The sequence below is a fragment of the Manihot esculenta genome, chromosome 3, assembly GCF_001659605.2.
Source record: "Manihot esculenta cultivar AM560-2 chromosome 3, M.esculenta_v8, whole genome shotgun sequence".
In the NCBI taxonomy this organism is placed as follows: Eukaryota; Viridiplantae; Streptophyta; class Magnoliopsida; order Malpighiales; family Euphorbiaceae; genus Manihot; species Manihot esculenta.
The window spans coordinates 4,194,487-4,218,832 of record NC_035163.2 but is presented as its reverse complement, the minus strand read 5'-3'; the positions used below and the strand labels follow the sequence as shown (position 1 = coordinate 4,218,832).

The window sequence follows — 24,346 nt, the reverse complement described above, 5'->3', positions numbered from 1 at the left end:
AAACTAATTTAATTCGATTTGATTTAATTTCTGACTAAATCGATTTCATTTTTATAAATATTAAAAATTTTAATTTTTGATTTATTCAGTTGAGTTTAATTTTAGATCAAGCTAACCCTATACTCATTTCTATCTGAGTAGGATGTAAGTGTCATTTTGCTATTAATTACTATGGAAAATACTTAATAATCCTCGTTCAAAATAAATTCCAACTCAAGTTAGGGAAAAACGGACAAAAGAATATCAACGGTTAACATCTTGGCAGAATACCATTGTGAGAGTGGGAAGAATTTTTTAATTTCCACAATTCAATTTTCCCATGTCCAACTCCAAACTGTTGAATTTTCAAGAAGAATTATTGCCAAACTAAGATGGATTTTCTTTGTTGGCTGCTTGTTTCTACTGTATTTAGCTCATAAAAAATGTTACTGTCCAACACTCTCATCCTAATAATGAAAAAGTATAATGATTACTGATTAATTAAAAATATATATATAATAAATACTGTTAAACGGTGGAGAGCGTTGGAAAATTATTTGGAAAAAGCAACTACCGTAACATTTCTCTTTAGCCCATTTTTAATGATCAAGCAAAGAATAATGCCTTCAAATTGAGAAATTACAAGCATAATATTTATGCCTTCAAACAAGAAGATCAAGCAAAATGATTAAAGGGAGCTCAGGCTCCAGTAGTAGCATTTCTTGTAAGGGTTCCATGGAAGTAAGAATTGGTTCTAGCATTTGCTCTTTGAAGGTTGTTTTGAAACTCAGAAATCCTCATTTCTAGCAAGTGTTTAAAAATCTTCCATTGTTATTTCCACTTGAGGCTAACATAGTTGACATGGAGAGAGAAAGCTTGTTGGTTGGTTTACTAGAGCTAGGACATTGTGGTAAGTGGGGAGCTCAGGATTGAGGATGTTGGCATTACTGCTTTGTTTGGAGTGGGGAGCTTTGCATGGTTTTGTGCTGGAGAAATTGTAGATCGAGGATTCACATTTACTAGGTACCATGCTTGAGTCCTGCGTCAAATATGATCTGCCTTGGGAGTTGAATTGACGAAGCTTCAATTTTTTTTTTCTTTTTCCTTTTATAGTCAATGAAGATCAAAAGGTTCAATCTTTGTCTAAAATTATGAGGTAGTAATCATGGTTAATTTTGGGACTTTGTTTTTTGTATATTTTTTTCCTTTCTGGGAGAAAACCAGATCAAGATTTTTAAACTCTCAATTCCTGCTGACATTAGAGGAGATCTTAAAATTCAACTGGGAGAAATTTCTTCCAGAGCATTCGTTTTTGGCTGGCAAAGCGAGTCCATCCTGAAGCTGCTACAGTTTCCAATGTGTTGTAGTGACTTGAAAAAATTTTGCTTATAGCAAACTAATTGCAACTCCAAATTCACCTTTAACTTTTGATTATGCACAAAATATTATGCAGATACATGTAATTTGGGAGATGTCAATTGCAATTAACACCTCTTCTTCGTGTGATTCAAAGTAGTTGTAAACAAGCTAATAGAATGCTGGGAAAAACTACACTAATTCCAGCTACATCCCAATGTAAAATATCAAGTCTGGAACAAGCAAAAACACAAAACTAACATCAAGAGGAATCCTGTTTACCATTCTGTGACTTTGCCAATCTTGATGTACTTTATTATCCGAGGGAGTCCTTCTAATCTTTATCATCTTCAAAACACATGATTCCTGAATGCATGAACCATTTTCGGGGACAAGAGCAAAACAAATGCTAAGATTGAACCGAAAAACATTTTGATAGCATAACTCAAGGGATCATAATCAGCTTCTTCTGAGGTGCTCTTTGAGGTTGAGATGGCTTTAGCTGACGGTAAGGCTTCTATTACTGCATCTGCCAAATCTGTAATAAAAGTTGAGGTGCAACCTAGAGCAGGTACACGGCCCCAATTTTCAACTCCAGATTCAAGGGCCAAGTGCTTGTACTCCATGTCAATCTCTTCAAGAGTCTCTATGTGCTCACTCACAAAGCTGGAATTTCAAGTAGGAAGAAAACAAAATATTATCACTATTGCAAGAAAAAAGTTTTAGGTCAAATTTGTGACCTTCAAACTTAAGTTATCCAGAGATCCTATAACTTCAAATTATTTAAAATCCATATGCGGAGAAGTTCAAGCCTGTAGTCATACAACCAAAAATTGCCATAAAGTATTTTGTCATATTAAATGAGAAATGGGACGTGCAGTGTATTAGTGGATCTCATACAATGAGTAAAATCAATCGGACTAACAAAATTGATATTGCCCTCAAAGTCAATAATCATTAGTCCCTAAAAACCCACATGCCAGCGCTCAGGTACCAAATAAAGTAACTAAAGCTCACCATCTTAGAAAAGAGCAAATAAATAATATGAGTACCAACACGTCATTCATAACCCATTGGAGAGAAAAAAAGAAAAAGAAAAACTCGCTTGCTAAAGTTTTCAATTGTCGATTATTTAAACTTTGTGATTAACTATATGCAGAGAAGTTTCAACTTGCATACCTTACAGGGACAGCTAGGAGACTTTTCACACCTTTCTGGCCAAGCTCAACCAGAACTTCATCAGTGTAGGGCTTCAGCCATTGTACAGGCCCAACTCGGCTCTGGACAAAAAATGAGGGGGAAAAGGGAACAGAAGTGAAAAGTCAAATAAGATGTGACCAATACAATATAATAGCAACAACCTACAATAGAGTTGAGAGAAATCAATAAGCAATGGATACAGCAGCCCAACATGATAAGCTTAGATATCACAACCAACCTGATAGGCAAGGGTATGATCGTTATTGAATCCTCTAACTTTTAGTTCTTGCATTATTAAGTAAATACACTCCTCCATCTGATCTTTGTATGGATCTCCTGCATCCTCCACATAACTCACAGGCACTCCATGGGCACTGAAGAATATCATGACCTAAGTTTCCATATAAAATAAGAAAGATCATCTAAGTAGTCAGAATTAAAGATAATGCACTGAACACAAAATCTCAAAAACATGTAAGCGTGCATAACAAAAGTATATAAAATAAACCCAAGCAACAGTGAAACACACCTCCTCAGGCTTAGGAAATTTCTTTAGTTCTTCCCCAATCAAGTCAGCCATAGCCTTAATATAACCTTCTCTTTGGTACCAGGACTGTATAATAGAAACAGGCAACCTTGACAGATACGCATCTTCACTGAAAGATCCACAACAGGAGAGGTTAACAAAGGTCAAGGATACCTTTTAGTATGCTTTAAAATAAAAGTACAGAATCAGATAAGATACAATACCTGAATATATTCTGGAGTACACGGAGGCTTGAGCCAGTTGTGGAGATGGAGAATTGTGGGTAAAGTGGCAGCACCACCAGTCTTGTTATTCTGTCCCTCTTGATCTGCCAAATAAAACAAACGACATTTTTAAACAGAGTTGCAAGCAAAGAAGTCATAATTGGGAAGTCCACAATCAACTTCAAAATATATTTATATTTTTAACGTGTAATTTGAAGTCTCACCTGATGAATTGCCTCCTCAGTGAATGGGTACCAATACCGCATTCCAACATAGACATTTGCAGGCATTCCCTTTGCTTTCAAGGCCATTTTGATTGCATCTGCCTGCAACAAGCATCTCATCATTTAAATGCATATGCTAGAATAGACAAGCCAAATTTAATACACAAAAATGACAGAACAAAGAAGAATAATAACCATGAACTTTACATAAAAAAGGTTGAAAGAACGAAAAGAAAAATCAACACACACACACACACACACATATATATATATAAACAAAGAAGAAGAATAACAATGAGTTTTACACAAAAAAGGCTGAATGAATGAAAAGAAATACCAACACACACAATATGAAGAATTTGTGTTCAACCTGCTCATCTGTTATTTTACGCAAAGGTGAGCCACCTCCAATGGCAGCATACCCTTCTTTACTTTTAGGAGCACGAAGCACAGAAATTAATTGAGCTAAAGGTCGCTGAAGAAATCGAAACAGCCTGGGAAGTCTTATAATATCCTGTATTAAATATGATCATTATTAGTACACTAACCAAATTTTACGTCAGAACAAAGGAAACATAAGGAAAACAAAGAAATGATGTAAAGCATACCGGATCTGCAAATAAATTGAATAAAAATGGCTGAACATCATGCAGTGTTTCTGGCCCTCCGAGATTCAGGAGCAGCACACCAACCCTGTCTTCTGTGGTGTCCGAATGAGATTCAATAAGACTTTCACCGTATGTGTATTCTCCTGCAGAGGCTGCACAAAATGTTTGTCCAACTGGATGTCTCTTTTGAGCAGGACTGAGCAGGAGTGATCCCCTGCTGATGGCAATGCTTTTACCACTTGAACTGGAACTTAAAGCAACCACTGCTTGAGAAGTTGGTTTATCAAAATCCAGTAATTCCCCATATGAGTGGCCAGAAACAGATATAGACCTGACCTGGGGCCTTGACCTGTAAATGAAAGAACTCAATTGAAATCTAGACAGCTTTATAAATCACAAACTAGATATAAACACAAACAAACTGTGCAGCCAAAATATTTCAGACATCATTAACATTCATTCTCAAAAATCTACAGAGTCCATTGCAAAAATAGACTCTAAAAACCAAATAATAACTCATGATCATGTAGCAGGTGTCCTTGCAGCAGAAAAAAAAATCAATTACAATTTTCCCATTTCGAGAAATGGTATTTATCATGGGCATGCTCTCAAACTCCACATGGGACAGAGCTTGAGCACATGATTCCATAAGCGCTGTAGATTTCTAATGACAATTCTATAAAGTAAAGCTTGAGCGGCATTCTAGAACAATCAGCTTAATTTTCAAGCAACATAATCTTTGCCATTTCATGATGTTTCCACTGCTAATCCAGTAAACTATAAAAAGAAAATCTTAGTAACCCCCAAATGCTATTTAAACACAATTATTGTGGTTATCTAATGAAATCTAACAAAATCATGCTGAAAGTCACAAGTTCAAAAGGATTTCCAAACAGAGGGGCAAAATGCAACACATTCATAGTAGAATCACTAGAGCCAAAAGTCATTCACTTGATCCAACTATTCAACTCAATGAATTTACACGACTTAAGTAAACAATTAAAAGAAAAAAGAAAAAGTCAAAAGAATATGCTAAAAAGACTTACAATTTATGATTGGAACCGAGAAATCTCATTTGTGGATGCGCAGCAGGGAAGGTCGCTGCCTCCATAACCTCGATCTTGTGAATTATAATACTAATAAAATAATAGAAAAAAGAAATAATTAAAAAAGAAATCATAGAAGAAGAAAAAGAAAGATGAGCATTAAAGAAGACAAAATGAAATGGAAAATGGGTAGAGATCTGATACAGTGATGGTACCGAGCAAGGTACCTGCGGAATTTTAAGTACTCAAACCTGAACCCATTTGCAAATATACTATCCAAATCCATCCCAAACTCATTTAGAAATTGGATTTCACTACCCGTGTCCTTCCCAAATCCATTTACTACCCGAAACTACCCAAACCCGATTACCTCATGATCACCAGAAAAAAAAAAAGAGAATTTCACACAAGGTCTCGGGTAATTTTCATCTCCAGTTCCAAGAATTTTTAAAGTTTAAATTTAAACTTAAATATTATTTATTAAATATATTATGTATTATAATTTTAAGGAATTATTATTATTAGTATAGGGTGAGATTTGCTAATGTTGTCTATTTTAATTGTTGTCCAATTATACAGTTAGTACCCTTCAATGTATTTCAATTTGTAGAAACTTCTATAACCATGTTAATTGCTAACCTTTAATAAAGCATGTAAATCAAAGAAAAAGAAAAAGAAAAGTTAGGGAACTAAACTAGTTTATTTTTCTATTATTATTCATTAATTACATTATTTTATTTTTTATTTGTTTTATTTTTAGATAAAATATTTACATTATGTTTACAATAGTAGCTTATAATAATTATGATATGAAAATAATAATAATATTTAACAAAATACAAAGAGAGAGAAATAATTTTAATTAGAAAATATGAGCTTATATGGGATGTAAGGATAATATTTTAATTAAATTAATCTGAAAACCTTTTTCCAGCAATAGTAGGTTAGAGGGAGTTTAATAATACTGCAGGTTAGAGAAAGTTTAATAATACTTAAATCAAAGTTGAAAGAGTTTTAGAAAAAGAAATTGAAGATGAGTGATCAAATTGAAAAATATAATAAAGTTTATGGACTACAAACGAAATTTACCCCAAAATCTCACATTAGCATTTCAATAAAATCCAGAAACTCATTTCAATCTCACAAAGACACCTCTGAATTCATTCATAATAGTGTTTATTTCAACAAATTTTCAATATATCTCACAATTACAACCCTCAGCATATTTACATAAATCTTGGCATTTTTCAAGCATTTCATAAATATCACATTAACATTTCAATAAAATTCAGAAACCCATTTCAATAATCTCACTAAAACCACTCTGATTTCATTCACAATAGTGTTTATTTCAACAAATTTTCAATAGATCTCACAATTACAACCCTCGGCACATTTTCGTCAATCTTAGCATTTCTAAGAATTTCAGAAATATCATATTAACATTTCAATAAAATTCAGAAACCCATTTCAAAGGTCTCACTAAAATAACTCCGAATTCATTCACAACAGTGTTTATTTCAACAATTTTTCAATAAATCTCACAATTACAACCCTCAGCACATTTACATAAATCTTGGCATTTCCAAGAATTTCAGAAATATCAAATTAACATTTCAATAAAATTCAGAAACCCATTTCAATAATCTCACTAAAACAATTCTCAATCCATTCACAATAATCTTAATTTCAACAAATTTTCAATAAATCACACAAAAACAAACCCAAGTACATTCATATAGATGTTAACATTTCACAAATTTCAGAAACCCACATCAATGGATCTCTCAAATCCTATAAAGCACACATTTAAAACTACAATCCCAAAACCCATACAAACCTGCAGTTATCCGAGGGCGCGGCGAGGGGCAGATGCGGCGTGATTGAGGACGAAAACCAGCGGCGAGGGGCAGCACTGGACGGCAGAAGGACTGGACTAGCAGTAGCAGCGACGAGGACCAGAGGAAGCGGCGGAGAAGGGCGAAGAAGCAACCGGGACCAGCGGACGCAGCAACGATGTGGACACCGTGAAAAGCAGAGGGACGATAGGCGGGAGGAGGGACGCGCGCGGCTGTACAGATGGAGAGGTGGAGAACTCGGGCGGGGAACGGGACGGGACGTGGCCGGGCCGAGCGGCACTCTGATATAAAATAATACTAGAAGTTTGGTCCAAGTCAAACTTCAACGGCGATTTTGGGATAGGTAGGTGGGTTCCTTGAAGCCAGGATTGGTTGGCGAAATCAAATCGTTGACCGGCCTTTTAAAAATCAACCCGCTTTGATATATATATGTAAAAAAAATGATAATAGTCGAATTAATCGATTTACTTTTATTCAAAATCCAAATAAATTCAATTTAAAGTTTTTACCAATTAATCTGTGTATTTTTATTAAACATTAAATAAGTTTTGACATAATTTTATATTATTTTTTATAATTTAAAATATAAAAATGTTAATATTTTAATTAATATAAAAATTAAAAAATATATAGAAATAAATAATTTTTAAATTTATTAAAAAGAATTACCATATAAAAATATTTTATTATTAAAAATAATATTATATTTAATAAAAATTTATTTAATCCTCAATTAAAAATATAAAAATTTGTTAAAAAAAATAAATCGGACCTTATTTAATCCTTAAATAAAATTATATGAGTTTAATTAAATTTATATTATAAAAGATTACATGTAATTTGACTTTTTTCAAATAGAATTCTATTATTTAATTTGTGATAAAAAATATAATGTAATTTTATTTTTTCAGTAAAATGAAAATTTTTCCTCCAAAATCTTTAATAAATATTGATGTTGTGTTTAAATCAATTAAAAATATTTTTTAATTAGAATAAATTATATTTTGATTTTTAAAATATAATAAAATATATAATGATGTATGTCTGAGATTCAGTAAAGAGTTAGACTAATATATTTGGTAAGTTCTATTTGTCTTTCTTCTTTATTTTTATTTTTTAATTTTTAATTTTTATTTTCTAATGACGTTCTATGCTCTTACTCTATCATAGTCATGCTAATTGTGTGTGCAAATATACCGCTTTTTTTTTTTTATCGTCACATGGTTATTTAATTTCATTTTGATATGATCTCAGAAATTACAAAATTTATTATCCTGCAGAGCTAATGGATATCCGAAATTAAGTTTTTTACGCAAAGACTCGCACCCAACCTAACTCGTTGGGAAAAGTCCTGAATTTGTATAAGAAATAGATCCGTGTATTGAATTATAATAGAATCAATATTCAATTTTCTATTTAACGCGGACTTAGTCAAAACCTAAATATTTAAGATTCAACCGTCGTCATATACTTTTTTTTAAATATATATATATTACTAACTTTCAAAACTGTAGAAAGAAAAGAACAAACTTTAGTTTTGTCAAAAGATTATAAAAGAGAGATGTCAACTAGAGTCTTATTCGCTAGAGAATGAGTTGCTTTGTTCTTTTTCCTATTGACATGACAAAAATGGCATGAGAACAACTTGCCTTGAGCATAAAAGAGTTTGCTATTATCCCTTTGATAATCAGAATAGGCTCAGCTCCTCTTAAAGCTTAATAACTATTAGGGAATCTCCTTCAATAGAAACTCTTTTGACATTATAATCGGTTGCCACACTAATTGCCTACCGGCACTTAAAAGGTTAAAGGTTTAGTTATCCCATGATTCTCTTGCATCTCCAGCTCAGCACCGCTCCTTCCTCATTACAGACAATCACTGCATGGATCTTCTATTTTTAGTCTTATCCACTGCCCCATCAAACTTGATTTTAATTGTTCCCTATCAGGTTTTTCCATTTTATGTCAACTTGATTAGCTTGCCTTTGCATAGGACTTGTGTCTGGTAGACTAGTTAGGAACTCATTCAAATATCTCAGTGTTGTGTTAACTAGGTGATCTGCCTGGATATTTGTATCATCGAAGATGTGTTCATTTTGCCCTTTCCATAATTGCCACATCAGAAAAATTTTCATTCACTCTAACTTTGCATTCGGGTTACTGCTTCTCAAAATTGACTTGAATTCATTCCAGTATTCTTTTGGCGATGAACTGCTTAGACCCGCTACCCTTGACATTAAGGGCGAGACTAGCCATGCTTGTACTGCTCAGGGACATTGGAAGAAGATATGACCTGATTTATAATAAAATAACCCCCTAATTCCTTCTAGAATTCGTGGCCCGCAAGTAGCTTCCAAGGGAAGCTTCTTTGGGCTCCAAAATATCCTCCATTTCGCTGTCTTGGACGTCTCCCAGCATTTCCATTATGTTTTGAAATTTTCCTGCCCAGTTGAACCTCATTTGGGTGTTCCTGGCGTGTTGGCAGGCTTAGGCATGCTCTAGCCTAGTTTTGTGCATGCTTGGCTAACCGTTACTGTGCGCTCTTATCGTTTTCTTCTTGTCATTATGCAGCTCTGAACCTCATTTGCACATTAGGCTTTGCGCCTACCTGCAGAGCCTATTTCTATGCGCTTTTGCCATCTTTTGCTTACTATAGTGTCTCCGTGAACTCGCAACACACCAGCGCCAACAACATTCTGATTGGCACGCTGAGCCAACTCCCTTCACTAGGCCTAGCACGCTACTTCTCCCACAGGCCCATCTCACGCCATTCCATCATTGTGGCAATGAAAGTCATTTCTACAGTGTTGTGCTCGTCCCTTCTTCACTCTTGCGGCTTGCCATGCCCCCATTGAGCCCAATCCAGCCTCCAACGCCCTATCACTATTTCAATGGCCGAACAACAAGTCTAGCAACCTTACCACACCTTGGCACACACTCCCAATTAACCTCACATCCATGCTGCCCTACCATGCACCCAGTCTCCTGCCAGTCCCTCCCATCCAGATACCTAGCAGCTCCATCTCAACCATTGTTTCTCCCATACATTGAACTTCATTCAGCGTACTACCAAAAATGCCCTATTTGCATTACGCTTCGTTGGCTAGCGCAATTGACTATCCACCTTGCGAGATCAAATATGCCCCTAATGTAGAATTGGCCTATTGGCCTACTAATTGGCCATCGCTTATATCATTTGCATCATTTGGCCGATTTTGGCCCTTTTGACACCTTCAGCCTATTTTTTCTCAAATTGTAGGGATTTTTGGTGCCATCACCAAAGGCACATGACAATTTATACTAGTAGAGAATTCTTTGAGTCTAGGGAAAAGTATCAAAAAAATTAAGGAGAGATGGAGATTAATTAAAGAGGCAAAAGGTGGATCAACGTTGCGAAAATGTTGAATTGCATTCTCCATCTCACTTTTGCATGATGATGATCTCACAGTAATGTGAGAGGGTATGATAGGCAGGGCTCGTGTTGGATAGTTTTGATTTTGGTAAATTGTGCTATAGTTTTAGGATCATTGCTAGCTGTGGTAGTTATTTGCAAGGAATTGGATTGTTGGTAATATTTGTAACATCATCAAGAGAGAGTTTATGGATTTTACAAGGATGAGAAAGAGCATTTTGGCTAGAAAAGTGATAGTTTGCTAAGGAATACTGATTAATTTAATGGCGATGGTGGTAAAAGAAGAAACGATGGATTCATGTAAATAATTATATTCTCAGATATTTTTGGCGATATAGGTAGAAGTGTGCTGAAAGTAGTATACTAAACTATTTAAACACATGTCTTATGACACGTTGGTGAGGATGAAGTTGTGGTTGTATATGAATTTAGACTTAGATTGGAATTAAGGTTATGATTTAGTTTAGGAGTCATAACTAATGTTGGGTTTGTTTGCCTATATACGATCAGAGAAATTGATAGTAAATTTGAATAGGTCAAAATATAAATTTCGTTGGTGGTTATAGTGGTATTATTTATAACGAAAAATGGTATAATAATATAAATGTGTATCCATAGCGAAAATAAAATTGTATGTTTATTGATGGTAAATGGAGTAAAATTCTTAAAAAAGACTCGAGTGAAGTAAAGATGTTATGTAAATGGGATTTAACTATCATATTTTGAGGAAATCAAAGGGAGGCAATATGGCATTGGTTGGAAAAAATGCTTGCTTTAACGATTTTTTCAATTCATTGGAGGTGCTCATATGTGGCATAGTTGGCTAGAAAATAGGGATTGGCCCAAGAAGTCAAAGGTGTAGTGAATTACAAGGGAGTTTGGCCTTCACCACTTTATAAGCTCTAAAACTTAAATAACATATTTGTTTTATAAGTTAATTTTAAAAATTAAATTATTATAGTATTTTTATTAAAAATTTATAACATGTACCCTTATTTAATAAAAAAAACTTATTTTTTTAATTATTTCATAATAAATGTGTTCATAAATTATTTTTAACTAAATATATCAATTTTTATTTATCACTTATACACCCATATATTATATATGTAATAATTTAAAATTTAAAATTTTTTATAAGTTTAAATTAATTTATAAACATGTAATGTTTATAAAATAAAATTTATAAGTAAACTCAAACACTCATAGAATGATGTATTCTCAGAAGATAAGAAGAAGTATTTAGTTTTTTTTTTTTTTATTATTATAAGTAATGTTTATTTAAAATAGCCCATTATGAAAAGCCAAGTGGATATTCAAAAACATTATAATAAATATAGATCCATATTTGTAATTTAAAATTTTTTTTCCATTCTCCCTCCAGTTTAGGGAGAAAATAAGGGTGAATATAAAATTTATTTTTTTTAATTTAAATAAAAAATTTAAATATTTACTATTTTTTATATTTATATTCTAATTTTAAAATCTTGAATGATAAAGTTATTTACCTTAATCAATTTTAACAAAAAATTTTATAGTTCAAGTATAATATTTTAAAATATTTATTAGATAAAAAAATTTAAATATTTATATTAATTCATATTTATATTTTAAAATTTAAATTTTAAATAATAAAATTAAAATTTTTTTAATTTATCATTAATTATAATAAAAAAATAAATTAAATTTAAAAAATTAATAGTAAAATTATAATATAATCTCTAAAATCTATATACATTAGTTCTTTAATTTAAATTTTATATTGAAAATATATTTATTTTATATTTATCATATCTAATATTAAATAAATAATTATTACAAATAATTTTTTATTATATAAAATATTATATATAAATATTACATATTAAAATATTTTATTGAAGATTTTTAATCTAAATAGTTTATATAAATTAAAAATTTTTGATAAAATTAATTAAGATAAATAGTTAAAATTATATTAAATATGAAAAAAAAATATTTTTTTTTAAATTTTAAAGTTAAAATATAAATATAAAAATAATAAATATTTAATTTCTTTTATACCATAAGCCTTTTTCTTTCAATGGAAACAAATTGTATTTTTCCTCCCCATTATTTTCCTCCCAAATTTTATTTCCTCCCCATTTTTCCCCTATCCAAACAGGGTGTAATTTAGGGTTATGTAGAAGCTGCTATATAACTAGGAGTTTCTGCAGTCTTATTTTCCTACCAATCTCAATGCCTCTGAGCAGCTCTGGTTAGTAAAAACTCTGTAGCCCAATAATCTTTAGATTCTTCAGAAATCGAAGAAGTGACCTTTCTTATTAACAGAGATTAGGTATAGTAATTTGCAGCCTTCTGGGTTCAGTCATTGGCTAGTTTTCAGAGATGAGTTTCAGGTAGATCTAACCTGATAATGTTGCTCTGTTGCTAGCTGGGTCTTTTCTTAATGGCTCTGAATCCGAGTCAACAGCAGGCGCCGATCGATGGCGACCCGTCTGCCGCGTAGAGCCAAAATTGAATCTCTTTGGCCGGATGAAGATCCTTGAAACTCACCGTTGTTTCATGTCACAATAATCCGGCCACAACCTTCTTTTCTTTTACCCTTTTGTCAGTGTTCTATGATTTCAATCTGATCTTCTATCTATGAACTTGCAGATCTATAGAGCTTGATTATATAGCCTTTTTGATTTGTGAGATGGCACTCAGTCAGACACGGGTGTTTGATGAAATATAATGGCAATTCACCTTTTGCATAGTGCCTATATAGAGCTACTTTTCACGATTGGAGGAGCGATTCTGCTAATTGCTTCCTTCAAATTTTGAGCAGCTAAATTCTTTAACTATTCAATTGATCTGATACAACCAAATTGGCTATAAGTTAAGTTTTATTAGATGCTTGCTAAATTATTTTTGATTGAAAGTGCAGGATGCAATTCCCTTTTTGGCAGAAGTTTGGCTTTGATATTTTGCTTTGGGAAACATCTTTTCTTGTGAAGCTCTGTATGGCAATACCTAATTTGGGTTGTAAACAATTTTAACTTAAGTAGGAATGAACTTCTGTTTTTTTTAAAAAAAAAAAAAAATTCTGATTCTTTGTTCTCAAATTCAATGAAGGCATGTTTTCCCTTTTGATTTGAATATGTGTTGGCTTTGCCTGATTGGGTTGATTCCTCTCTGAAGTGAGTTTTTGTTTTGCTGTGATTGGGTTGATTCCTCTGCAAGTGAGTTTTTCTTTTGTTGTCTTAGGCCTCTGCAAGTGATTGGGTTTATTCAAATTCTTGTTGATATTCTTATGTGATAATTTGATGCTGTCCTCAGAATTGTCAGATGTTGATTTATATTGAATTGAAAAAAGCTAAATGTTTGAGTCACATTTGCATCTTTTGTTTTTTATAAAATAATAAATCCAATTATAAATTCACAATAAACAGTAAATTTTAAATTGATTAAATAATCATCTAAAATAAGTATTTTCATTTTAATCATGTACACTGAATTTAAAATATTTTTTTTGTCAATTATTTTTCTCTTTTCAATTGTGGATTAATTTTAAATTTTAATTTTTTTTATTAACACATTAAAATTAATAAAATGACATTGAGAAATAATATAATTAACATAATGATTAAAGTAAAAATATTTACTTTGAATGACTATTTTATGAATCAAATAAACTTTAAAGAATATATTATGATTTACAGTTTATTTTTTAAATTTAATTTAGTCTAATTGTGATTAATTTTAAATTAGAGTAATTTACAGGAATGTTATTGAAGTTTGACAAAATCTACAGAATATAATTACTGTTATTTGATCATTGATTAGATGTTTTATGATTTGACTGGCATTTCAAAGCCATCGCACTGGCAAATAAGCCTAGGGAGAGAAACAATAATAAATCTGGAGTTGTTCTCTCATGAAACAAACTCGGAGCTGTTCTCTCATGAAATCAACTCAGGAAGTGCCATAAAAAAAAAAAAATCAAGGCCCATTAAATAGAAGCAGGGAACACAAAGCACATGACCAGGCAGGTGGATTTGAGCCAAGGTGGAATCATGAGCAACACGCATAGTTCTTTGATATCTTTTTATTTTTGAGAGACTGGATGGTCGACAAGGCAACTGGTAATGTTGAAGTGTACTCCACAAAAAAGGGAGCTATGCATTGGCGGTCTATCCTCCAACGCATGGCTCCACACGGGTACATAGAAGCACTGGGGATCCCAAACTGCAAAAGAACTACTATCACACACATTGATGATCCCTAACAAACAAAACAAAAAGTTGAAGCCCCACCACCTACATACAAACAACCAACTCAAAGAAAAACATAAAGTAAAAAGAACCAAGGCATTAGATCAAAAGAACCCTCCTATTGAAAATAGAAAACAAAAGAAAAGAGAAAATAAAAGAACAGAGAAACCACCTGAAAGTGGAAAGTGGAAAATCCACTCTTCAGGTAAACCCCTCTCTATCCGGACGGAGCGATTAACGACAACAAAAAGGAAACACACTCCCAAACAAAAATAGCAAGTAAGAAGAGAGAATCTCTCTCTAGTTATTGTTAGCATTGCTGATAAGCATCACATCTTCCTGCGGTTGGCTGATCGAATAAACAGATTTCTAACTTCCTAATCAAATTTAGAAGCCAAAGGTAAGAGAGATGAAATGTTATATGATGTATTTCCTTACTGAGATTGTTACTAAAATAGATGAAGATCTTGCTATCATCTATCGCTTTGGTGATAGCAGTTATTTACGAATGTCTGTCACTTGCAAGTTTTAACATCTGTTTTGCCTCCAACAATTTGGGTTCAGCCCTATAAAACCTAAGGTATTGTTAGGAAATAATATATCTGATTTGAAAATAAAAGGTAAAAGGCTATTTTAACTCTCAAATTTTAAATTAATAGTTAAATAACTTTTTTGAATTTAAATATACCCTTCAACTATTAAAATAAATTAAATAAAATATTTAAATTTTAATAATAGATTAAATATGTTCTTGAAAAACATATAAGAGCTTCAAATTCTAAAAAAAGTTAAATAAATAATTTAAATTTTTAAAATATATCAAATAAGTTTTTCTTTGAAGCCACATCCTTTTATCACATTCTAAAAAATAACTGAAAAAAACCTCATGAATAGTAAGGTACATTGAAGTTAAATATAGTTTATTCTCTTTTTATAAATTTCAGAAAGTTGGAACTTATTTTTAATTTATTTAAAAAAAAAATTAAAGAATTGTAATAGTTGAAGGCCTGTTTGAAGTAAAAAAAAATTAAGAGTTTATCTAACCTAAATTTAAGTGCAAAAATAGGGTTTTTGCCAAAATAAAATATTACACGCCAACTAATACCTTTCAATTCTATTCATAGGAGCAATTAGAAGTAGATTCATGAGAGCACACACCAAAGTCTGTCTTATTCAAGCAACTTTCCTCAGTCCTAGTTGCAAATGCACAAGTATCATCATTGCATTTTGTAAGATCCCCTAAAAAGGCTATCAAATAGCAAATAAAAGTGCAGAGTTTCTCAGCAATCTTTTAAATGACTCAATTTTGTCCTCGCTCATCACAGTACCATAATATTGGCCTCGATTGAGTTGGAAGTCATGCTTATGGATTTGCTAGGTTAGTTAGCAGTAACATTGGTTAATTTTATAATAATATTCTATTCATCCCATAATTTATTCATTTTACTTTTTCACACATTAAAAAAAATTATTTTTTTTTATTAATTTTTCAATTATACCTAAAAAAACATTAAATTTTTTTAAATACTAAATAATATTTTGAATACTCATTTAGAAAAATAATAACTAATGAATAATTACTTTAAAAATAAAATAAAATTAAATAGAGTTATAATAATTAATCAATATACAACTATAATATAAAAAATAAAACTGAACAATAATTTTAAGATTAAAAAAAAGATGGATAAAATTATAAGATGACGAGGGTACGAAAAAGTTGAAAAGAACAAACCAGAATGCCATAATCAAAATGAGAATCAAAAGCTTGTATTGAAATCTAGGTAGTCCATTAACCAGGCAGTTTCTCCATTGATGAAAATAATCAAAAGCAACACTCACAATCAAATGGGCAAAGTGGTGTACCACCAGCATTGGAGGAACTAATACCCAATTCCTCTTCAGTATAGATATTGAGCCCATCCTCAGTTCTCTTTCGATGTTTAGAAGGTGGGTCCGTAAGCCTTTCCTTTTTACCTTCTTTAGATTTCTGGTCTCTAAGCCTTTCCTCTTTACCTTCTTTAGACTTCTTCTTTTTCTTCTTCAACGATTTTGGTTTATTAGTTTCAGTTTCTTTTGCCTCATCATTCTTTTGTTTTTCAGGATTTTTCCTCTTCTTCCCAGAGAAAATTTCATCGATCTCATTGCTGGATTTGGGTTTCTTCGGAGTTGAACTGGGTTTTTGCGGCTCTACCACAGTACATTCTTCTGCTTGCAAAGTTACCTTTGAAGAATTCTTTTTGGGCATATTTAAGCAACCTGAAAGTTCAATTTGATCACCCAATTAGTTGATAATAATAACAGTAGATCATACCTTTACTGAGCTTTATGCATTCCCTGTTCATGAGCAAGAAAAAATAAAGAAAAGGCGGAAATTATATTGCGCAGAATGATTAATATTAATTTATAAATTTTCACCAATAGACCTAACTACACCTTGTCTTCTGACTACATTTTCTCAAAAACCAAACGAAATGAAGCTGGAATACTTGATAAGCAAACTAGCTAGGATTTTCAAAATCAAACTCTATTGAAAGCTAATCCAAGGCTGGTTGAAATTAGGACCTCTCAAGATGTTATTTATATTTATTTATTTATTCATTTTACATTATTGCTCATCATACTTCTTCCTGTGAACATACAGACATTATCCATATACATGTTAAGCTCGACCAACACGAACAAAGCTTAAGAAAAAATCCCATCTCCAATTTCACAATTTTGTACTAATGGATGCTAAAACATGCTTTCTAATATTGTGTCGATAGCTCCATGCAGCTCTGGATCTGAGAAGCTTGCAACAGAAATCCGCAATGGCGATCATCTAATGCAATTTCTTATAGGACTCAACGATGCCTTTGATCAGGTTCAGTACCAACAGTGAATAAAGTCTTCTTGATAGTTCTGCAAGTGTAATCACAAAAGGAAGTTCAAATGAACCTTGCAGTAGGTCACTACTCTGGCTATCCAATCTCAAGGCAACAAGAGAGAATACAGGAAATATGACATGAGAAAAGGCCACTACGACCATTGCAACCTAAATGGAAATACACGAGTAGGATGCTTCAAGCTAATCGGTTATCCAGAATGGTTCAAGAACAAGAACAAGCACTTTACCCCTCCAAACCAAGATATGCAGGTTATATGTCACATGCCGAAAGTCACAATGCAGGATCGGTCCCGGAAACACCAATAGCTGACACTAGATCAATCACCACAGTGTTGAACAAGATTAAGAAGTTAATACGAAGCTTGAGCTACTGTAGCAAGAGATGAGCAGATTAATCAAAGGTAAAACAGTTGCTATGGTAAACAGAGTCAATTCACACTCAACCTACGCCTATCATCCATCTGATTGGTCTCGTAATGACCTCAACTCTTGCTATCTCAATCATAAAATTTCTTCAGGTTTTGCTTGTTGCACTGTGATAACTAGAACGGAGGCATGGTATTGACACTGGAGGCAACCGATCATGTCACACCACAAACACCATATGTTGTTTGTCTCTTCTGTTTTTGCACCAATAACTGTGCATTTACCAAATGGCTCTTCCATGTAGGTCTCACACACCGGAACCAAAGCATCACACACCAGAACCAAAGCATCACACACACGCATGAAATTAATTATCCAAACTGCTTAAACACTCTAATTTGACATTAAAATTCCATTTGTCTTGTTGTTTCTTTCAGGACCGGAAGACTAGGTCTATTATAGACGCCGGAAGAATAGTTAGTGGGTTATACATTTTAGATAATAACAGTTTTTCTGTTTCTACTATTCAGTCCTATATTGATTATGTTTGCAATGTGATTGCTTCAAACCTCATTGTAAATCCTACTTAATTTCATAGTTGTAATAAAAGGGCTGCCTCTCTTACAAATGCCTTTTTTGTTTTTCATGCTAGACTAGGGCATTCTTCTTATTATAAAATGTCTCATATACCTAGTTTTAAGCAATTTGTTGATGCTAATCACATGTATACTTTGTGTCCTCTAGCTAAAACGTCTAGGTTACCTTTTCATATCAGTAACCGTCTCACTGCAAATCCTTTTAACCTTGTTCACATGGGGGGCCCTTTTCTGTACATTCTATCACTGGTGCTAGATTTCTTTTAACCATTATTACGATAAAACTAGAGCAACATGAACCTATATGCTTAGATTTAAAGATCAAACATATTCTATTTTGACCTCCTTCCTTCAATATGTCAAAACACAATTTGGCACCACAATTAAAATTCTTAAATCTGATAATGGAGGGGAGTTTCTTAATCAAAAGTGTGCCTCCTTACTTGCTTCTCACAAAATTATTCACTAAACCACTTGCTCCTATACATCTCAACAGAATGGCACAATAGAAATTAAACATAACCATATTCTAAATATAGGTAAGGTCATTCAATTCCAAGCTCAATTTTCAAAAACTTATTGGTCTAAATGTATGTTGACAGCTACTTACATTTTTAATAGAACAAAAACTTACTGGTCTAAAAGCTGCTTCCGGTTGCCTTGCATCCTGATCCAACTTGAGGAGGGAGGAATGTTAGTATACGTAGTTAGATAGTTAGTTATTTTTAGTAGGATCTAGTAGCTTCTTGTAGTTTCCTTTGTATCTGGATACCCTATATATAGGTGCACTTGTACATACATTAAAGATACCTTTTGTACTCTACAATACTCATTATAGTAGAGTATTGTTGTATTTTCATCGGATCAAGACTATTGTCTACCCAAAAGAGAAAAAAAAATCTAAAATCTAAAATTTTATCTATCTTTTATTACCGTTTCCATTAACTAAACAATATGTTACCTATAAATTAAAGCTACGAGAAACCATTCAAGAATTAAACTAAAGCACGGTGAGAAATATAGAAAACTAAACTTTACACTCTAACACATATGGAATCCAAGACGGTGGAAGCTGAACATATGGAATACAGCAATCAAACTGAATTTGATAATAACTATTAGCATTCAATTAAAAATAAATTGGAATAGAAGGAAAGTAAAATGGTGAAATTAATAGAAAAACAGTAGAAATTGAGACAGATTCAGAAAAATTAGCATTATTTGATGTAGTTTCAAACAGGGGTGAGCACTTGGTTCAAACCAAACCGATCTGCCAAAAGCAGATTAATTGAAGTTACTATTTTTGCAATCCAAACCAAACTTCTAAAGGAAATCAAACTGAACCAAATTGCACTGGCTCAGTTACCTTCAGTTCAATTCAGTCAATTTGGGCCTTTCAGTGGGCCTTCTCTATATTTGTTATTTAAACACCCCCCCAAAAAAAATTGGCAACTCACTGTAAATGAATACCAGAGTACAGAATCATTTGCACCACGCATCATATAATAAAGCACAATATGAAAAACTACACACATGTTTAGATTAATTACATACATGTATACCAGCTGAAAAGAAATCAATAATTTCAACCATCAAAACCTCATTCCTGTAGTTATAAGAAGAAAAACCCATGGAAAGGGATTCCAATAATGGCAGGTATCCCACATATATGAGGTACCAAGCTGTCTTCCACCTAGCAATTACTAATCCCAACCGTAGATTTACTCAGATATATACTATGCTAGTCTCCAATCTAAATTTGACAATACAAAGAATATAATATACAACAGGTAGAGAAGGGACAATTCAAAGCAATAAAGAATTGAGGATTTGCGGACTTGAGTTTGGATAGGTCTACTGTTCAACAATGGCAGCTACAAGCAAAGAAATTTCAGAAACCCATTTCAACGAATCTCACAAATACAACTCTCAATATATTCACACATACACACAAATTTCAGAAAACACAAATCTCAAAACTCATTCAAACCTGCAGTGACTGAGAACTTGAACGAGAGTAGCGAGTAGCAGCGTGACTGAGGACGAGGACCAGCTGCAAGGAGCAGCACCGGACGGCGAAAAGACTGGACTAGCGGACGTAGCAAGTGGGACCAGAGGGATCGGCGGAGGTGAGTGAAGACGGCAACCACGAACACGATGTTGACAGCGTGAAGCGCAGAGGGACGATCGGCGTCAGGCCCGCGGCTGGACTAGAGGGACAAGCGGATAACGCCTGACAGCCTCACAGAGAGAACAGGGAAGGGGAAGAGGAATGGGAAGGGGCGGGCAAGGTGTTGAGGCTTGAGAGAGAAATGTAGTTATTGGTTAGGGACTTAGGGTTGGTTTTATCCTTTTTCATATTAATTAAGCTATGTTTTTTTTTATAATTTATAGTATTTAAAATTTTTTATATCTTTTCAGAAAAAAAAATACTATAATATATGTATTAATTTATGTCATGTTTTATACAAGACTAGGAATTGTCCAATGCTTTTAGCAAGGATTAATAAAATTGTAAAATTTTAATTTATATATTTTAAATTATAATGTTAAAAATAAAATAATATCTTAAATTTATCATTAAATATTCTATATTTTATTTTTATTGCTTTTATACATATTAAAATTTTTATCGCTCAATATAATATAAAATATATATAATAATATTGATTAAATATATAGAATATTTGAGTTGATTTACTCAAAAGCTATTATTTTCAACGGAAATTTTTCTATATAATCTTTTTGTGTCTCAATACTCTTATTTTTTTCTCTTTTTTAAACTTAACTTTTTCTTTCCCTTTTCTCATGAAAGACGATCTGCGTCAATTGATTATCGATGGAGAAGAAGACGTTGTTGTCCCTATTAAAAACTATAGAGATATTTCAATCATTACTTATGATTTTTGTATGGTGGGGATGTTTCTCACATACAATCCAATCAATTTTTAGAATATGCAGACCTCTTTGATAGATTTATGACATCTTTTAGAGGGGTATCTATTATGGAACTATAGATATCTGTTTTGGTTTTTTAATGATATTAATTTTGAAAATATAGGGAATGGGGGCAATCGATTCCTGCTTAATCCTCTCCATATCCCTCTAACTCATTCTGATTTTTAAGCTCTGATTAAAGACCTCCTTTCTGATAATTATAACGAGACGTTGGCTAAATTGGTCGGGATTTTGTTGGCCACTATAAAGAGTACGATATGAAAAATGCTTCAACTATATCGCCGGACCCTATGAGAGTTAAAGTTTGTTTGGACATTCGACAACTTTTGAAACGACGAAAGAAGTTTGTTGGAGATGATGGTACTATGTTTACTGTGAAATTTCAATACGAAAAACTGACTATTTTTTGCTATCTATATGGAAACTTGGGTCATGTGGAGACTTTCTGTGACTTGCTGCTGAGGTTGAAGAAAGAAAATATCAAGTTTAGTTGGAGTGATTTCCTCATAGCACCTGTTGGTCGGAACGAGAGACCAACAAGTCTGTAGCTGCGTGATTCCGGCAATTCTGCTCCACCGAGATTTGTGGCAGGATTGGCATCAACTAGCAATTTTGAAAACACTAATTTGGCCGCACATGATAGGTGTCACGGTTTCAGATTTTAGCAATCGCCAGGAACCGTGCGGCACTTGACTTGAACACCTTCGAGCCAAGTCAGCCTTAAGAATCACCCAATATCCTGTGAACATGAATACCCTGATTAGTCAATGTTATATAAACGAACAACGAAGCCAACGGACAGCATTCCATTAGAAACCTCACAGTAGGCACAAAAGATAAGAACTGAACATGGAAATTCATGAACAGGCTACTTATTTTATTATAGGGGCAAAATAGTAATTATACATTATCATCGATGCAATCGTTACAATAATTCTCACCTCCCTTGTAGACAGGGGGGACGGTCTACAAGGAGTGAAGGCACAACTTGGATCTCCGTAGGCCTACGGTAGCCAACTGGGCCCAGCCCCAGCTGGTGGCCAACTAGTCACTCCCCTCTAAAGAGCCTTAGGAACAACTTGGCTTGTGGCAGGAGGAGACATCAACATGTCTCATATGACACCCCCCCTAAAATAAATACATGAAAAGGAATTACAACAAATTGTCTCGGCCATTATCTTCCTACTAATTTCTACTATTTTATCCCAATATTGCTTTCTAGGAATTCCAATATTGGAAAATTACAGTTTTGGTCCCTGAAAACTCTATGACCCTGACACTCCCCCACTTAAATGGTCGACGTCCTCGTCGACTGAGTTTGTTGGGGTTCTTCAACCTTTGAGTCCGACGCTTTTATGCTTGCTCACAATGGGATCTGACCCTAGTCTTGCTTGATTAAATTGTTGGGCAGCCTTAATCCTTGGTATGAAATGATTCCGTTCTTGGTATCTCTGTGAACTGCTAGTTCTTAATGATGATGAAACTACAAAAGCTCTATCTTCTAGTGGTAAATGTTCTGCCATTGATTCCTTAGTTTACTGCATATGGTGCGAGAAATTGCTACTTTACTCCTCAGCACAAACTTATTGCCTGAACTCATTGATCACTAGTTGTTTTCTCCTAAACCTGTCTCGCCATTACTCGTCTTTAATTGTCGACCTTACTCCTCGCCTCAAAAGCACGACCCCGTCGGGCAACAAATCTATCAACCTGCATACACTCGTGCCACATGACATCGTGATTAACCTGTAATAGTCTCATAAGAAAGATTAGTACCACCCACGTCAGATGCAAATACAAATTAGTATAGCCAGTCATCTAAAATACAACCCATTACAACTCAACAGGTGTGCCAACCGCACCTGACCACTAAGACTTTGAACTGATTTTACCCATTCTCTTGACATAACACCACGTTATCCCACTTGCAGTGAAGCTCGACGAATACTCCTAAGAAATTGGTGTCTCCATTGTCAATAGAGATCACTCCACACTCTCTTTCTCTTTTGTCCGTTTTACAGTCCTCCTTTCATAAGCTCCGGTATTATGCTCACTTTATCTCCTTTTTCTCTCTCCCTAAGAATGTAGGTAATGCAAAATGCTTACAAACCGACACACATTACACACCAAGTAACCACGACCACTGAACCCTATGAGCCGCAGAAGACTACTCAAAACAGCTATTAAGATTGACTATACATAAAGCAATTAATATCATCATTATGATTCAATAATAAGAAATTACTAGAAGATACACCCTTTATTATGCCGCTTTCATCATAGCTCTCAACATCGACTTGCCTCACCAACTTGGCTTAAGCAACCTGTGCTTCTCGACCTACCTCGGTCCTCCTCCACGTTGATCCACTTGTGAGAACTTTTGTTTGGCCATGAGGTCTCTTTCCTGCTCAACAACAAGGGTAGGACTAAATATGTCCTTTTAATTACACATTATTTTCCAATCCTCTTTTTAAGGAAGCTATACCCTGTATGTTCACAATATCTGTTAGCACCAACTTGTCAAGCCCCACATCACGAGGAACCTGACTCAATAATACACAAAATATCTCAGAATGAATAACTAAAATGAAGTAAGACAAAGAATGATATCAGGAAACACCAAAGCATTATACTTGTCTGATGTGAGAGAGTTCCCTCTTGTTAAATTCCCTTCTCTCGTACTGAATTGTCACTAAGGATCTCAATCTCTCTTCATTACCTTGAGCCCCACACTCCTTTGACTAGCTCACTGGTCCTCACTTTTGCCAGTTTCCACTTATCCTCCTTCTTTTGTCGTAGGACGACTGAATTACTTGCTTTCACAACCCTGTTGCTCTCAATGAAATTTGATACAACTCTCGCCCAATG

The 24,346-nt window shown here is 33.5% G+C and overlaps 2 protein-coding genes and 1 long non-coding RNA gene across 3 annotated transcripts; 1 reads left to right on the top strand and 2 right to left on the bottom strand.

Annotated features, from left to right (window-relative positions):
- Window positions 1-1,379: 1,379 nt before the first annotated feature.
- Window positions 1,380-7,368, bottom strand: LOC110611834 (ferrochelatase-2, chloroplastic). Its single transcript, XM_021752348.2, has 10 exons — window positions 7,004-7,368; window positions 5,164-5,253; window positions 4,118-4,466; window positions 3,880-4,023; window positions 3,510-3,611; window positions 3,286-3,389; window positions 3,065-3,191; window positions 2,774-2,926; window positions 2,515-2,615; window positions 1,380-2,001 (listed from the first exon to the last, which is right to left on the bottom strand). The coding sequence occupies exons 2-10, from the start codon at window positions 5,226-5,228 to the stop codon at window positions 1,686-1,688; spliced, it is 1,461 nt and encodes a 486-aa protein (XP_021608040.1). The 5' UTR covers window positions 5,229-5,253; window positions 7,004-7,368; the 3' UTR covers window positions 1,380-1,685.
- A 5,138-nt stretch (window positions 7,369-12,506) lies between these two features.
- Window positions 12,507-13,524, top strand: LOC110610861. Its single transcript, XR_002487280.2, has 2 exons — window positions 12,507-12,750; window positions 12,847-13,524. It is a non-coding gene; the product is annotated as an uncharacterized LOC110610861 (long non-coding RNA).
- A 2,864-nt stretch (window positions 13,525-16,388) lies between these two features.
- Window positions 16,389-20,850, bottom strand: LOC110612276 (uncharacterized protein C6G9.01c). Its single transcript, XM_021753015.2, has 2 exons — window positions 20,511-20,850; window positions 16,389-16,927 (listed from the first exon to the last, which is right to left on the bottom strand). The coding sequence occupies exon 2, from the start codon at window positions 16,914-16,916 to the stop codon at window positions 16,494-16,496; it is 423 nt and encodes a 140-aa protein (XP_021608707.1). The 5' UTR covers window positions 16,917-16,927; window positions 20,511-20,850; the 3' UTR covers window positions 16,389-16,493.
- Between the last annotated feature and the right edge of the window lie 3,496 nt (window positions 20,851-24,346).

Bases quoted from the DNA above. Each gene is read 5' to 3' on its own strand.
- LOC110611834 (XM_021752348.2), bottom strand. From the start codon at position 5,228: ATGGAGGCAGCGACCTTCCCTGCTGCGCATCCACAAATGAGATTTCTC. The intron at 4,467-5,163 runs GTAAGTCTTTTT...TTTCATTTACAG, and splicing joins CTCGGTTCCAATCATAAATT to GTCAAGGCCCCAGGTCAGGT. The intron at 3,612-3,879 runs GTTGAACACAAA...TGCTTGTTGCAG, and splicing joins GTAAAATAACAGATGAGCAG to GCAGATGCAATCAAAATGGC.
- LOC110612276 (XM_021753015.2), bottom strand. From the start codon at position 16,916: ATGCCCAAAAAGAATTCTTCAAAGGTAACTTTGCAAGCAGAAGAATGT.